This window comes from Ovis canadensis, chromosome 1, assembly GCF_042477335.2.
Source record: "Ovis canadensis isolate MfBH-ARS-UI-01 breed Bighorn chromosome 1, ARS-UI_OviCan_v2, whole genome shotgun sequence".
Taxonomy (NCBI): Eukaryota; Metazoa; Chordata; class Mammalia; order Artiodactyla; family Bovidae; genus Ovis; species Ovis canadensis.
The window spans coordinates 18,479,427-18,496,867 of record NC_091245.1 but is presented as its reverse complement, the minus strand read 5'-3'; the positions used below and the strand labels follow the sequence as shown (position 1 = coordinate 18,496,867).

At 42.6% G+C, this 17,441-nt stretch overlaps 1 protein-coding gene across 1 annotated transcript; it reads right to left on the bottom strand.

Moving 5' to 3' along the window:
* Positions 1–9,596: 9,596 nt before the first annotated feature.
* Positions 9,597–10,541, bottom strand: LOC138433070 (olfactory receptor 2D2-like). The gene has a single exon (XM_069575152.1). It carries the CDS (start codon positions 10,539–10,541, stop codon positions 9,597–9,599), a length of 945 nt encoding a protein of 314 aa, XP_069431253.1.
* Positions 10,542–17,441: the final 6,900 nt, after the last annotated feature.

Here is a 17,441-nt window from a genome sequence, read left to right as displayed (position 1 = left end):
AATAACAGAAGCTGGGGCACCAGCAACAAACCCAGAACGCAGCCTATATGGCCTCTCCATCCAAATCCTTTTGAACATCCCTGGGTACACCTGATATATCAGTTGGCTAGATTCAGTGGGACTGCATATCAGACAGAACACCTGAAGGGCTAAGGCAGTGGGTGTCCCTCAAGCACAAAGGCACCAGACAGTGGACTCCATGTAGGCAAGCCCCATGTTTGATTCATCTCTGTATCACCAGTCTATAAGATTTAGCAAAGAACTGGCATCAATTTTTATTTTTAATAAAATATTATTTATTAAAATAATAAAAATATTATTACTTTTATTTTTTACTACTAAATGAACACAAGACTGGGTGCTTGAGCTCTGGACTCATGAAATAAGTTCAAATTGATGGGGACAAGATGACTTCCAGATTCCCAGATCAGTGACCCAACTATAGCTTAATCAGGGACAAGTTCTGAAGTAAGACTAATTTAAGAGAAATAGATGGTTGTCCTATAAAATAGAGTTCAGGGATGTAATAAAGGTCAGTTTTCATTTAGTACTATTAAGAGAGAATGAATTTAGGGCACAGAAAACCTCATGTCACTAAGGAAAGGAACTCTGTTTTAGTGAAGGGATATTTGTAGAAAGGAATAGAATCTCCTAATTATTGGGTGAAAATCTCCTCCCACCCAGACACTTTTATAATGTATTTTCAACTTTATTGAAGTACACTGACATATAATGAGCTGTAGGTGTTAAAAGTAAATATTCTGATGAGTTCTGAAGCATGAATATAGCTGTGAAACTATTGCCATAATAAAAATCATCATAACCACAATCCCCCCAAGTTTTCTTGTGAGCTTTGCAATTCCTCTGTATTAGTCATCTATCTATTTCTATGTAACAAATCACCTGTCCCTAATTTTATGTCTTAAAACAACAAACATTTATTTTTTTTCACACTTTCTGAGGGTCAAGAACTTGAAGGAAAGTTTGCAGGGTCCTCTGGATTAGGGGCTCTCAGGAGACTGCAATAAAGGTATCAGCTGGAAGAGCTGATCTTCTAAAGTTAACTGGTGAAGAATCTACTTCTAAGCACACATGACTGTTTGCAGGGTTAAGTCCTGCCAGGCTATTGGATTGAGGGTCTCATTTTCTTCCTGACTATTGCTCAGTTCATTCATCACTTCCTTTCCTGTGGACCTCTCCCTATAGCAGCTCTCCATGTGGCAGTTGGCTTTATCTAAGCAAGCAAGATCCAACCAATCCATTCTGAAGGAGATCAGCCCTGAGATTTCTTTGGAAGGAATGATGCTAAAGTTGAAACTCCAGTACTTTGGCCACCTCATGCGAAGAGTTAACTCATTGGAAAAGACTCTGATGCTGGGAGGGATTGGAGGCAGGAGGAGAAGGGGACAACCAAGGATGAGATGGCTGGATGGCATCACTGACTCGATGGACATGAGTCTGAGTGAACTCCAGGAGTTGGTGATGGACAGGGAGGCCTGGCTTGCTGCAGTTCATGGGGTTGCAAAGAATCAGACACGACTGAGTGACTGAACTGAACTGAACTGAACTGAAGCAAGCAAGAAAGAGAGCAAGAGAGAGACTGTGAGAAATGTGGAAGCCAGGATCTTTTGCAGCCTAATCTTGAATGTGACTTCCAATCACTTTTGGGATATTCATGAATAGCAAACTAAGGGGTTTAGCACAGACTCAAGGGGAGGGGATTACCTTAGACATGAATACCAGAATACAAGGGTCATTGGTTCATGCAAACTTCTCCCTTGTGACTCAGACTCTTGCTGCCACTCAAGGAGGGGTCTATGGTTGAGTGTCACCAGCATCACCTAGGAGTGGTTAAGAAGTACAGAATCTTGGCACCCTACACACCTTTGGGATCAGAATTTCACTTGAAAAGATATTTCAGGTGATTCTTATGCACATTCGAGTTTGATAACAATGATTTAGCCAACATTGCAAGGACAGTATCACACAACCTGTGTCAGTAAACCTGTAGTGTAACTACAGCTTTTTTTTCTTGTTGTTAAAAAATGTTTGTGAAAATTTAAGCTCAGAGTGAATAAAGCCTTTTAAAAACTAAGAGGAGAAACCTAAACTTCCTTGACACTGGTTTGGCTCCAGGGTTTCAGGTAAGACTGATCTTACATTCCCCTGTCTCTGAGATTTTATTTGTCATTTATATTGAGTCAGTCATTTGACACTGTAATTATCTTGAGAAAAACCTGAATTTGGCTTCTGTCCACTTTGTTTGTAACTCTCACTTTAATTTTGTTGACAAGAATAAGAAAGAGTAGCATATGGTTATCTGGAATTGGCAGAAAGAAAGGGGATAGAGTATTGACATTTTATTATCTTATCACAAAGAAAGGCAGCTTGTTTTGGTCCTATTTCCCTGCCAACTACCATCCATATCGTCATTTTCCTTGGGAAAAATTTTTTTAGAAAAAGTTGTCCATACTCTAATTTTTGTCCTACAGTCTTCTCTGAAAACACCATTTGGGTTTGACTCTTACTCACACATTAACACTTCCTTCACCACTACCTCAGTTCAGTTCCGTTCAGTCACTCAGGCATGTCTGACTCTTCGCGACCCCATGAATCGCAACACACCAGGCCTCCCTGTCCATCACCAACTCCCGCAGTTCATTCAAACTCACATCCATTGAGTTGGTGATGCCATCCAGCCATCTCATCCTCTGTCGTCTCCTTCTCCTCCTGCCCCCAATCCCTCCCAGCGTCAGAGTCTTTTCCAATGAGTCAGCCCTTCGCATCAGGTGGCCAAAGTACTGGAGCTTCAGCTTTAGCATCATTCCTTCCAAAGAACACCCAGGACTGATCTCCTTTAGAATGGACTGGTTGGATCTCCTTGCAGTCCAAGGGATTCTCAAGAGTCTTCTCCAACACCACAGTTCAAAAATGTCAATTCTTCGGCACTCAGCTTTCTTCACAGTCCAACTCTCACATCCATAATGACTACTGGAAAAACCATAGCCTTGACTAGATGGACCTTTGTTAGCAAAGTAATGTCTCTGCTTTTCAATATGCTGTCTAGGTTGGTCATAACTTTCCTTCCAAGGAGTAAGCGTCTTTTAATTTCATGGCTACAATAACCATCTGCAGTGATTTTGGAGCCCAAAAAATAAAGTCTGACACTGTTTCCACCGTTTCCCCATCTATTTCCCATGAACTGATGGGACTGGATGCCATGATCTTCATTTTCTGAATGTTGAGCTTTAAGCCACCTTTTTCACTCTCCTCTTTCACTTTCATCAAGAGGCTCTTTAGTTCCTCTTCACTTTCTGCCATAAGGGTGGGCTCATCTGCATATCTGAGGCCATTGATATTTCTCCCAGCAATCTTGATTCCAGCTTGTGCTTCAACCAGCCCAGCATTTCTCAAGATGTACTCTGCATATAAGTTAAATAAGCAGGGTGACAATATACAGCCTTAACGTACTCCTTTTCCTATTTGAAACCAGTCTGTTGTTCCGTGTCCGGTTCTAACTGTTGCTTCCTGACCTGCATACAGTTTTATCAAGAGGCAGGTTAGGTGGTCTGGTAGTCCCATCTCTTTCAGAGTTTTCCACAGTTTACTGTGATCCACAGAGTCAAAGGCTTTGGCATAGTCAATAAAGCAGAAATAGATGTTCTTCTGGAACTCTCTTGCTTTTTCAATGATCCTGTGGATGTTGGCAATTTGATCTCTGGTTCCTCTGCCTTTTCTAAAACCAGCTTGAACATCTGGAAGTTCACGGTTCACGTGTTGCTGAAGCCTGGCTTGGAGAATTTTGAGCATTACTTTACTAGCATGTGAGATGAGTGCAATTGTGCATAGTCTGAGCATTATTTCATTGCCTTTCATTGCAATTGGAATGAAAACTGACCTTTTCGAGTCCTGTGGCCACTGCTGAGTTTTCCAAATTTGCTGGCATATTGAGTGCAGCACTTTCACAGCATCATCTTTCAGGATTTGAGATAGCTCAACTGGAATTCCATCACCTCCACTAGCTTTGTTTGTAGTATTGCTTCCTAAGGTCCACTAGACTTCACATTCCAGGATGTCTGGCTCTAGGTGAGTGATCACACCATCGAGACTATCTGGGTCATGAAGATCTTTTTTGTATAGTTCTGTGTATTCTTGCCACGTCTTCTTAATATCTTCTGCTTCTGTTAGGTCCAGACCATTTCTGTCCTTTATTGAGCCCATCTTTGCATGAAATGTTCCCTTGGTATCTCTAATTTTCTTAGGAGACTGGAATGCAAAAGTAGGAAGTCAAGAAACCCCTGGAATAATAGGCAAATTTGGCCTTAGAGTGCAGAATGAAGCAGGGCAAAGGCTAATAGAGTTTTGCCAAGAGAACGCACTGGTCATAGCAAACACCCTCTTCCAACAACACAAGAGAAGACTACACATGGACATCAACAGATGGTCAACACCGAAATCAGATTGATTATATTCTTTGCAGCCAAAGATGGAGCAGCTCTATACAGTCAGCAAAAACGAGATCAGGAGCTGACTGTGGTGGAGATCATGAACTCCTTATTGCCAAATTCAGACTTAAACTGAAGAAAGTGAGGAAACCACTAGACCATTCAGGTATGACCTCTAACTCAATTAAACTAAGCCATGCCGTGTGGGGTCACCCAAGATGGACAGACAGTTCATGGTGGAGAGGTCTGACAGAATGTCGTCCACTGGAGAAGGGAATGGCAAACCACTTCAGTATTCTTGCCTTGAGAACCTCATGAACAGTATGAGAAGGCAAAATGATAGGATACTGAAAGAGGAACTCCCCAGGTCGGTAGGTGCCCAATATGTTACTGGATATCAGTGGAGAAATAACTCCAGAAAGAATGAAGGGATGGAGTCAAAGCAAAAATAATACCCAGTTGTGGATGTGACTGGTGATAGAAACAAGGTCCGATGCTGTAAAGAGCAATATTGCATAGGAACCTGGAATGTCAGGTCCATGAAACAAGGCTAATTGGAAGTGGTCAAATGGGAGATGGCAAGAGTGAACGTTGATATTCTAGGAATCAGCAAACTAAAATGGACTGGAATGGGTGAATTTAACTCAGATGACCATTATATCTACTGCTGTGGGCAGGAATCCCTCAGAAGAAATGGAGTAGCCATCATGGTCAACAAAGGAGTCCAAAATGCAGTACTTGGATGTAATCTCAAAAACGACAGAATAATCTCTGTTCGTCTCCAAGGCAAACCATTCAATAGCACAGTAATCCAAGCCTATGCCCCAACCAGTAACACTGAAGAAGCCGAAGTTGAACAGTTCTATGAAGACCTACAAGACCTTTTAGAACTAACATTAAAAAAAGATGTCCTTTTCATTATAGGGGACTGGAATGCAAAAGTAGGAAGTCAAGAAACACCTGGAGTAACAGGCAAATGTGGCCTTGGAGTACGGAATGAAGCAAGGCAAAGGCTGATAGAGTTTTGCCAAGAGAACGCACTGGTCATAGCAAACACCCTCTTCTAACAACACAAGAGAAGACTCTACACATGGACACCACCAGATGATCAACACCAAAATCAGATTGATTATATTCTTTGCAGCCAAAGATGGAGAAGCTCTATACAGTCAGCAAAAACAAGACCAGGAGCTGACTGTGGCAGAGATCATGAACTCCTTATTGCCAAATTCAGACTTAAATTGAAGAAAGTGGGGGAAACCACTAGACCATTCAGGTATGACCTAAATCAAATCCCTTATGATTACACAGTGGAAGTGAGAAATAGATTTAAGGGACTAGATCTGACAGACAGAGTGCCTGATGAACTATGTATGGATGGAGGTTCATGACATTGTACAGGAGAGAAGGATCAGGACCATCCCCATGGAAAAGAAATGCAAAAAAGAAAAATGGCTGTCTGGGGAGGCCTCACAAATAGCTGTGAAAAAAAGAGAAGCAAAAAGCGAAGGAGAAAAGGAAAGATATAAGCATCTGAGTGCAGAGTTCCAAAGAATAGCAAGAAGAGATAAGAAAGCCTTCCTCAGCGATCAATGCAAAGAAATAGAGGAAAAGAACAGAATGGGAAAGACTAGAGATCTCTTCAAGAAAATTAGAGATACCAAGGGAACATTTCATGCAAAGATTGGCTCAATAAAGGACAGAAATGGTCTGGACCTAACAGAAGCAGAAGATATTAAGAAGACGTGGCAAGAATACACAGAACTATACAAAAAAGATCTTCATGACCCAGATAGTCTCGATGGTGTGATCACTCACCTAGAGCCAGACATCCTGGAATGTGAAGTCTAGTGGACCTTAGGAAGCAATACTACAAACAAAGCTAGTGGAGGTGATGGAATTCCAGTTGAGCTATCTCAAATCCTGAAAGATGATGCTGTGAAAGTGCTGCACTCAATATGCCAGCAAATTTGGAAAACTCAGCAGTGGCCACAGGACTCGAAAAGGTCAGTTTTCATTCCAATTGCAATGAAAGGCAATGAAATAATGCTCAGACTATGCACAATTGCACTCATCTCACATGCTAGTAAAGTAATGCTCAAAATTCTCCAAGCCAGGCTTCAGCAACACGTGAACCGTGAACTTCCAGATGTTCAAGCTGGTTTTAGAAAAGGCAGAGGAACCAGAGATCAAATTGCCAACATCCACAGGATCATTGAAAAAGCAAGAGAGTTCCAGAAGAACATCTATTTCTGCTTTATTGACTATGCCAAAGCCTTTGACTCTGTGGATCACAGTAAACTGTGGAAAACTCTGAAAGAGATGGGACTACCAGACCACCTAACCTGCCTCTTGATAAAACTGTATGCAGGTCAGGAAGCAACAGTTAGAACCGGACACGGAACAACAGACTGGTTTCAAATAGGAAAAGGAGTACGTTAAGGCTGTATATTGTCACCCTGCTTATTTAACTTATATGCAGAGTACATCTTGAGAAATGCTGGGCTGGTTGAAGCACAAGCTGGAATCAAGATTGCTGGGAGAAATATCAATGGCCTCAGATATGCAGATGAGCCCACCCTTATGGCAGAAAATGAAGAGGAACTAAAGAGCCTCTTGATGAAAGTGAAAGAGGAGAGTGAAAAAGGTGGCTTAAAGCTCAACATTCAGAAAATGAAGATCATGGCATCCAGTCCCATCAGTTCATGGGAAATAGATGGGGAAACGGTGGAAACAGTGTCAGACTTTATTTTTTGGGCTCCAAAATCACTGCAGATGGTTATTGTAGCCATGAAATTAAAAGACGCTTACTCCTTGGAAGGAAAGTTATGACCAACCTAGACAGAGATATTACTTTGCCTGGACAGAGATATTACTTAGCCAACAAAGATCTGTCTAGTGAAGGCTATGGTTTTTCCAGTAATCATTATGGATGTGAGAGTTGGACTGTGAAGAAAGCTGAGTGCCGAAGAATTGACATTTTTGAACTGTGGTGTTGGAGGAGACTCTTGAGAGTCCCTTGGACTGCAAAGAGATCCAACCAGTCCATCCTAAAGGAGATCAGTCCTGGGTGTTCATTGGAAGGACTGATGCTAAAGGTGAAACTCCAGTACTTTGGCCACCTGATGCGAAGGGCTGACTCATTGGAAAAGACCCTCATGCTGGGAAAGATTGAGGGCTGGCGGAGAAAGGGATGACAGAGGATGACATGGTTGGATGACATCACCAGCTCAGTAGACATGAGTTTAGGTATTCTCTGGGTTCGGTGATGGACATGGAGACCTGGCATGTTGCAGTCCGTGTGTTCGTAAGCAGTCAGATATAACTGAGAGACTAAACTGAACTGAACTGAAGATTTGAGAAAGTCCTAACTGCCATACAGTCAGGGCTTAGACTACTTCCTATTGTTTGGTTGTACAAAATATGAATATTATTTTAGGTAAATCTGTGCTCCCACTAGCAATGTATGAAATCCATGTTTCGTTGTATACTGGCAAACTCTGATATGTTGTCTTAAAAACTCTGCCAGTTTCTGAACATGAACAAGTGTTATCTCGCTGTTATATTATTTGCATTTCTTTGGTGCCTACTCTGGTGTGATTTCCCCAAATGTTTATTAATTATATGATTTTTTTTAAAAAAGAACTGTTGTCAGTTTTCCTGATTGTTTATATTTTCTTTCCAATTTGTCAAAGCTCCTTCTTTGTTAATGATTTTATTCATATGTCTGTATGTATGTTGCAGTTATGTGCCCTGTGTTGTTATTTGCCTTTGATTTTGTTTCATTATTTATAAAACACTCTAGCACCTGGATGGTAGAATTGGATATTATGTTTGGGGATGTTTTGAACGTGCACCCTTGGCATGGCCTATGTCCTCTCATGGAGGGAACAGACATTCATGTTATATTTTTTGGTCAGCCTAGCTGATTATTTTGCAAGGAATTTCGTAGGCAATGAACATTAGCAAGAGGCTTGGAAAGATGAACACAAGGGGACAACATGTTAGCTTATGGGACAAGTTTCCAGAAACTCATGGGAATTGCTTTGATGAGTGCTGAAGTTCCTTGGCACCTAGCAGGCAGCAAATATGGGTGATGCTCAGTACATAACCCTGCAGGTCTATGAAACGGGAAAAAACGATTCATATTTGTAAAGATTCTGTGAGAAATAAACATTGTTTCAGGGAAAGTCCCTTCAAGCAAGAGAGAACAGAGCAAAAACTCCCCACTAGATATTTAACCTCTCTCTCTTAATTCTCTAATTTTTGCATCCAGGGGTTGTATTCACCTCCCCCAAACCCCCAGTTTCTCTCATCCTTAAGTGGACAAAGTCCCTTCTCCTTGAGACTACCCAAGAGAGGCTATAGTTTTCAAAAAATGGACACTATTATTAGTAGAAACAAGGAGAAAGGGGAAATCAAGAGTATAAAACTAGAAAAGAACAGAAAAAAATGGTGGTAAAAGAGAATTTTTGACTTTCTCAGACAACTTCAATTGACCCTAGATGATCTAACTGACACAGCTTGTGAATGGGTTATATAGGTTCATTTCCTCCTCCTCAAGTCCCTTCTGCACCTTAGAATCTCCACTTAACCGTTTCTGAGTTTCTCCTTCTTCCTCTCTCTCCCCCTCCACCACCCATTTTTCCCTTTCTCCCTAGAGATCCAGTCACTCCCACAGACCAGGAAGATCATGGCCATATAAGAGTTGGTAATTCATCCCTGAGTAAAAAATTTTATAAATTAAAACTAACATTTGCTAAAAAATTACTGTATGACAATTCTGTACCTTTAGTGTATTATCACATTTAATCGTTACAACTTCCTTGTAAGGAAGAGATCTAAACCTTAGAATTAAGTTAAATGAGCTGCAAGAATTCATGTGCCTAGTGAGTGGTAAAGCCAAGTCTCTCATCCTGGTCTGCCTGGCACTAGAGTCCAGGCTCTTGACCACTGTGTTAGATCTGGATCCTCTTTGTCTCAAACCACAGCACCGTACATAATGCTGATGACCAAGCACCCTGTTCTCTCCCACAGGCCCAGGGTGAACAGTTAGCTATATGAAGACCATCACTTCAGGTCTCATGAAAATGTGTTTGAGGAGTTGATGAGTGTGTGTTCTGCATTGTATGGCTCCCCACATCTTCATCTTTAAAGTGTCACTCGGGCCCTGCCCCTTCCCATCAGTTTGAGGAAAGCATTTTTCACATCCTTATTCCTCAGGCTGTAGATGACAGGGTTGAGGAAGGCTGTGGCAATGTTGTAGAAAAGGGCCATTTTCTTGCCACTGTTTGACAAGGAGTCAGAGCCAGGGCTCATGTACGTGATGATGCATGGAATCGCAAACATGGTAACCACAGTGATGTGGGAGGCACAGGTGGAGAAGGCCTTGACCCGCCCCTGGGCTGAGCGGATCTTCATGATGGTGGCAAAGATGTTGACATAGACAAGGACAATCAAGGAGAGTGGGACCACAATGACATTGAAGCCGGTGATGAAGTCCACCAAATCATTGAGGGATGTGTCTGCACAGGCCAGCTTCAGGACCGCAGGGACCTCACAGAAGTAGTGGTCAATTTCATTAGGGCCACAGTAGGGAAGGTGCATAGCAAAGAAGGTATCGGTCAGGCTACCAACCACACCATAGCTTGCACAAATGCCCACCATGAGAAGGCACACCCAGCGGCTCATGATGACCTTATACCGGAGAGGGTGGCAGATGGCTACATACCTGTCCACCGACATGATGGAGAAAAGCCAGGACTCAGTGATCCCAAAGAGGAGGAAGATGTACATCTGGGCCACACATCTAGCAAAAGAGATGGCTCTCTTCTTGCTGAGAATATGCACGAGCATCTGGGGCACAGTCGTGGTGGTGTAGCACATGTCCAGCATGGAGAGGACACTGATGAAGAAGTACATGGGCGTGTGGAGGCGTGTGTCCTGGTGGATGAGAGTGATGAGGAGGCTGTTGCTCACAAGGGTCAGCAGGTAAAAGACTAGAAAGAAGGTGAAGAGCAGAGGATCGGTCCTGGGGCTCGAGGCAAAGCCCAACAGGATGAATTCTGTCACAGTGGACTGGTTGAGTTCCTGCATTGTGCTCGGCCTGTGTAAAGAGTTTGGGGGATATGTGATTGATTGGGTTTCGGTGCAAAGTAATTTTCACACTTATTGTTTCATTTATGTCTCCTAACAGGAAGTTTAAATTAGCAGTTGGGGGTACTACTGGATATGTCCCCATAATAGTTGGAATGATTTGGGGGTTTGGTTTGGGATTAAGTTGAGGGTCATTATTATGAAACAGAGAAGACCAAGTCAGGGAGTGCTGTATTCAATGTTCCATCCTGTTACTCCCTTCCTGAGACAGACTTACTTTTCTCTCTGTTATTCAGCTCGTTTTCTGCTTTTCTTGGGACAACAGAGATTTCTAAGCCTTGGTTTAAAGATCAGGATTAGGACTATTACACTCATTATTTGGGTGAAGGTTTTTTTTAATCACTGTTAGGATTAGCATTAAATTTAGAATTGGGGATTAAAGTGGATTCTACATGAAGTTTTGACTTCATGTTTAAGATTTACCTTTCTCTAGAGAACAAAACTTTACTGGTGTTCATTAATGATGGCATTGATTCATCATGTTTTTGCCAAAAACTTACCATTGGTTAAAAATCAGAGAGGTAAGGAAGAGTTAAAAATAATATGAGTGGAAAAGTGATTTCACACAGTCTACCAAGATAAATTCTAAATACATCAAAGAGTTTAATGCAAAAAATATGATTATAAAGCAACTTAGGAGAAAATACACATGGGTGAATATTTATTTTATGATGGGACAGAGAAAGGCTGTTGGCATTACCAGAATATTCTGTCCTTCAACCTCATGGTGTTGACCCTTTTTCCTCTAATAAGCAAACAAAGCAACATTTGAGTTGCTCTATGTTTCCTCAGTATTGTTGAGGGATTCTTGTGCATTTCTGTTCATTCTGTTCTAAAATTTGTGCTGCTGTTCAAACCTTGACCCCCCCAATTGACTTTCTTGTGTCAGTACTGACCTCCTCAGTGGTTCATCCCTCTTCTCTTTCTCCTTTATGCCCCAAAGTTCACCAACACAAGGACGCTATTTGTAAGACTCATCCTGAAGGTGTAGGTTAAAGGATGATGACTTACACTGAAGCACAGAACAGAAAATGATTTTACAAATGAACACAGTATTGTAAAGTCCATAAGTCATCTGTATAGCAGATTTTCCTCTCTATCCTCCAGCTGGCTGTTTCTAACCTCCTTCCTGGAACTTCATCTCATCTCTCTTTTGTCTCCCTGCTCTAGGATTTTCCTTATTCCTATTACCAGGGCAACCAGCCACAAACCCCCAGTTCCTCTAACTCAGTGCTTTTAGACTTTCCTGTGCTTCAGAATCACCTGGAGGGCTTGTCAGATGCTGCTGTGCCTCATACCAAGTTGTGATTTGGAAAATCTTGGGTGGAGCCTGAAGAATTCTCATTTCTAATAAGTTGCTAGGTAATGCAGATTCTGGGGGGCACACTTTGAGAACTGATCTACTTAGTTGTAAAGGGAAATTTGGTTCTTTCACAATTTGCCTGTCTCTACATTATGCTCAAGCTGCTGTGTTCCCCATGGCCCAGATCAATATTTTCTTTCTTTCACATGAGCATAAAAATAAAGGAAGAAAACTAAAGAAAAAGATGAATATTCCTGGCTACATAAAAAGGAAATTTTTCTCTAAGTTAAAAAATGAATAATATCGGTTGCATATGTGGAATACAAGTGATTAATATCATTAGAATATAAAGATTGCTTCTTCATAAAGAAAAGCAATAATAACCAAGAATATGAATAATCCATTTACAAAAGAGGAGATTAATGAACTATGAAAATTTAAAGTTAATAGTAATCAAAGAGTGAAAATTAAAACACCAATGAAATAGTTTTAACCTAACATTGATAAAAAATTATTTTAAAATAATAATATCTGGCATCAACCAGCTTACAGTAAAAGAAAAATTCTTATATATTGATACAAGAATTCATATGGGAATAAATTAATCTTTCTGTAGGAAAATTTGACAGTATGTAATTTCACCTGTCAGAGCTCCTTGGAAGAAAAGCCATGTATGACAAACCTAGACAGCATGTTAAAAAGCAGAAATGTCACTTTGCCAACAAAAGTCAATATGGTCACAGCTATGGTTCTTTCAGTAGTCATGTACTGATGTGAGAGATGGATCATAAAGATGACTGAGCACCAAAGGACTGATGCTTTTGAACTGTGTTGGAGAAGACTCTTGAGAGTCCTTTGGACTGCAAAGAGATCAAACCAGTCAACCTTAAAGGAAATCAAGTGTGAATATTCATTGGAAGGACTGATGCTGAAACTGAAGCTCCAATACTTTGGCCACCTGATGTGAAGAACTGACTCATTGGAAAAGACCCTGATGCTGGGAAGGATAGATGGCAGGAGGAGAAGGGGATGACAGAGGATGAGATGGTTTGGATGGCATTACCGACTTGATGGACATGTGTTTGAGCAAGCTCTGGCAGTTGGTGATGGACAGGAAAGTCTGGCATGCTGCAGTCCATGGGGTCGCAAAGAGTTGCACACAACTGAGCGACTGAACTGAACGGAACTCACCTTAAGAATTTTGCATAGGGAAAAATGAGAGATGCGGGGAGAGACTTTCATCAAAGAGGTTTATTAGAGTATTACTTCTAATGGGTAAAACTGGACAAAACATAAATGTCCTATAACAGGCAATTGGTTAAATCAATTATGGTCTATTGATATGATTAAATACCTTGTAGTCTTTAAAATGGGCTTCCCAGGTGGTTCAGTGGTAAAGCACCTACCTGACAAGCAGGAGACACAGGAGACGTGGGTTTGATCCCTGGGTTGGGAAGATTCCCTGGAGGAGTAAACAGGCACCCACTAAAGTATTCTTGCCTGAAAGATTCCACAGACAGAGGAGCCTGTTGGGCTATAGTCCATGGGGCTGCAAGAGTCAGACACAGCTGAGCAACTGAGCACGCACACACCAACCTTTAATATAATGTTTTGTAGATTATTTCACATTGTGGAGTAATGCTCCAACAGATTGTTAAGTTAAAAAGCAGAATATGAAACTATATATAGCCCAACCCTAATAGTACAAAGATCATATGCACAGACTAAGAATTGGAAATAATCATACCAAAACATTAACAGTGGTCATTTCTGGTGATTAGATTTACAGGTGATATTTATTTTTAAAAATTCTTTGTTGTCGGGGCTTCCCTGGTGGCTCAGAGGTTAAAGCGTCTGCCTCCAATGCGGGAGACCCGGGTTCGATCCCTGGGTTGGGAAGATCCCTTGGAGAAGGAAATGGCAATCCACTCCAGTATTCTTGCCTGGAGAATCCCATGGACGGAGAAGTCTAGTAGGTTACAGTCCATGGGGTCGCGAAGAGTCAGACACGACTGAACGACTTCACCTTCACCCTTCACCTTTGTTGTTGGTGGTGTTGAGTTGCTCAGTCATGTCCAACTGTTTGCAACTCCATGGACTGCAGCATGCCAGGCTTCCCTGCCCTCCATTATCTCTCGGAGCCTGTTCAAACTCACGTCCATTGAGTCGGTGATGCCAACTCAACCAACCATCTCGTCCTCTGTTGTCCCCTTCTCCACCTGCCTTCAGTCTTTACCAGGATCAGGGAATTCTTTGAACTTCCCAATTTTTACACAATAAACATAAATAACTTTTCTAATAAGTAATAAAGTTTGAGTGATACTTCAAAGATGGAATATATAGGGATTTGGCTTCTCCATTCAGACTAGTTAGATAAAAGGGTGGATATGAGAGTGGAAGATCAGAGATGGAGAAAGACATGTTGGACCTAGATAAGACTGGAAGAAGATGGAAGGGAGAGCTTCTCCTTTTTTCTGAGCTCATCCCCTCCACTGAGCTGCACTTGGAAATCAGCTTATATAGATTAATACACATACATTTACTGCTTAAGGTAAAAGTCTTTTGGATAGGAGATAATCCTGAAAGATGGAAACCCTTGAACAAGGTTCCTGGTGATGAGAGGCTGCCTAGTTTTTACCTCCAGCTTGTACCTGCAGGGTTGGGGTAGATGATATATGGGTGACAGGACTCTGCCTCCTGGGACTCCTTGCCCTAAGAAGAGTTTGTGTCTTTGTCCTAAGTGGAGCCTGGGTACTAGTTTCTGCCATTACTTTGCTTGGCTGGTTTGCTGTATGTCTTAAGGGCCATTTACTTGACCTCTCTGAACCTCAGGTTCTGACCCTGCCACAACCAGATTTGACAAAGAAACGTTACCAATGAGTAGTCAGAAATGGATTGTGTGATTGCAAATTCCTGGTAGGGGTGAGCTGCTAGTTGTCAAATTGGTTATAGCTGGGGCTGGGGGTACCAGCCTTATTCCTTGTTAAGGTGTAATAGAAATCAGAAAAAAAATTGTTTTCTTTTCACACTGGACCCTTATATTTATCTTCTACTCACATACCTACTCTCCTGAAGCATAGGTTAAGAGACAGAAGACTCAAAGTAGTCTTGAATTTTCACTTTTGACATTGAGAGCCATGATTCTGAGCAGGTAATTTTTTCTTATCTGTAAAAAAGGAGATTTATTGCAGTAATGCCTGATTCTGTCAAAATCTGAAGATATGTTTTCTCCTCCCTTCCCCTGTCATCAGCTCTTCCCTCCTTCCCTGATACCCTCCTGCAGCATCAGCACCAATCTGCAGGGGCTAAGAATGACTCAGAGAAATAGATAAAACTAGAGAGCAATAAAACCAGAATGAATGATGGGAAAAGATAGAGAAGCTCAGAAGCCAAGAAAAGACACAAATACAAGAAGCAAGAAGGCAGAGAGAGGCACTGAGAACCAGAATCTGGGGCTGGGGGCACACACAGGAAGAGAGGAAAATGGACGGTGGGCATGTAATTGACATCAACAGGAGGAGAAGAGGGGACTCAGAAGGAGGAGGGAGGTGGGATAATGTTTATTCTCTTTGTGTAAAGAGTGGACAAAAGACTAGAGGAAAGAGGCAGAGAGATATGAGACCCAAAGAGTCAGCAGACGGAACAAGATGAAGACACAAAAGGAGAAAGAGGCAAGGAGGCAAGGGAAAGACAGAGAGGGTTGTCGGAGATGCCGGGAAGATGGAGTGTGAGCCAAATCTGAGAGAAAGAGGCACTAGAGGGCTGAGCAGGTTGTGACTGGAGCAGCAAGGAGCCTCCAGAAACCAGATAGGGGGAAAGAGAAACAGGCAATCCACAGGGCAGGTGGAGAGAGGAAGGGGCAAGGCCAATCTCCCAGGGAGAGAGAAGGATCTAGAAGAGAGGGCAAGGGCAAAAAGACAGGGGCAACTTCAGAGAAGGGGAAGCAAGACAGAGGGGTGGAGGCAGAGAGAGTGGGAAGGTGAGGGAGATTCACAGACAATGAAAGAAGGATGGCAGAGAACCCGGCTCCCAGGCTAGACCCAGAAACACTTGTGAGTCAAAGGAGCATCTGTAGACTAAAGAAAAGAGAAAAAGCAGGGTGTCTGGAGATGACTCTACTGCAGGCAAATCCAGTAGCACAGTGAGCAGTAAACATATGTCAAGTTGGAAAGAAAGGCAGAAAGTGAACTGAAGACCCAGTCAAATAGAACACTAAAGCCACATACTCAGGAAAAAAGTCAGGGGATATGGGACAAAGACTTTGGATGCAGAGAAACAGAGAGACAACAAACAGAAATAGAGGCAGAAGGAGAAAGATGGAGATGGATGGAGAGTAAGAAAGAAAAGGAAAAGCAGAGACAGAGAGATAATAGCAGACCCAGAGACAGAGAAGGGATGGATGGATATACAGAGAAAAAGAGGCAGAGACAGCCATGGACACACTCCCATAGATTTGGAGAGACAGACTGAAGTGAGTGGGAACTGCAGACCAGGCCCGGCTCCACCCCAGAGCTCCCAGCATGGCTTGGGAGCAGTTGCAGGCTGGCTTGCTCTCCAGAATGGTTGGGACACTGTTGTCATGATCTTATAACTCTGCTGGGAAGGGGGTTGTGGGCAGAGCTCCCTCAGATTCAGAGGCCACTTGTGAGTGGCATGTGGCCCCAGGGCTCTAGCCAGGAGGCACAGCTTCTGCAGCCCTTTCCTGTGGTCAGGGAGGAAGAACCAGAATCCCATTTAGGAGCATCACTCCTGCTCAGGCCAGGCCCTTCTGGAAGTCAGGTAGGGCAGCCAGAATGTAAGTCTCACCTGGGACAGGAGTGTTGCTGAGGGGAAGGCGTGTCCTGGGACTCAGGATGTGCTCAGAGGACAGGTCTTTTCTCAGCTGCTCCTCCTTCCCCAGGAAAAGAAAAATGAGCTCCCCTGGGAGGTGTAGGGTGATGAAGGCCATGAAGTGGTCCTCTCCCTCTGCCAAGTGGCATCCCCAGGGCTCTTTCATCTATTAGAAACTGTAGGCAAAGTGTCTAGGGTCCTGTAACTTTAATCTATAGACATAGAGACATGACTGATATTTGAGTCAAAATAGGGATCCCGCAAAATAAAATTAGTAAATAGCTAAATAACTAGTAAGTAGAACTTTTTATCAGTTCAGTTCAGTTCAGTTCAGTCACTCAGTCGTGTCCAACCCTTTGAGACCCCATGAATCACAGCACTCCAGGCCTCCCTGTCCATCACCAACTCTCAGAGTTCACTCAGACTCACGTCCATCGAGTTGGTGATGCCATCCAGCCATCTCATCCTCTGTCTTCCCCTTCTCCTCCTGCCCCCAATCCCTCCCAGCATCAGAGTCTTTTCCAGTGAGTCAACTCTTCACATGAGGTGGCCAAAGTACTGGAGTTTCAGCTTCAACATCATTCCCGCCAAAGAAATCCCAGGGCTGATCTCCTTCAGAATGGACTGGTTGGATCTCCTTGCAGTCCAAGGGACTCTCAAGACTCTTCTCCAACACCGCAGTTCAAAACCATCAATTCTTCAGTGCT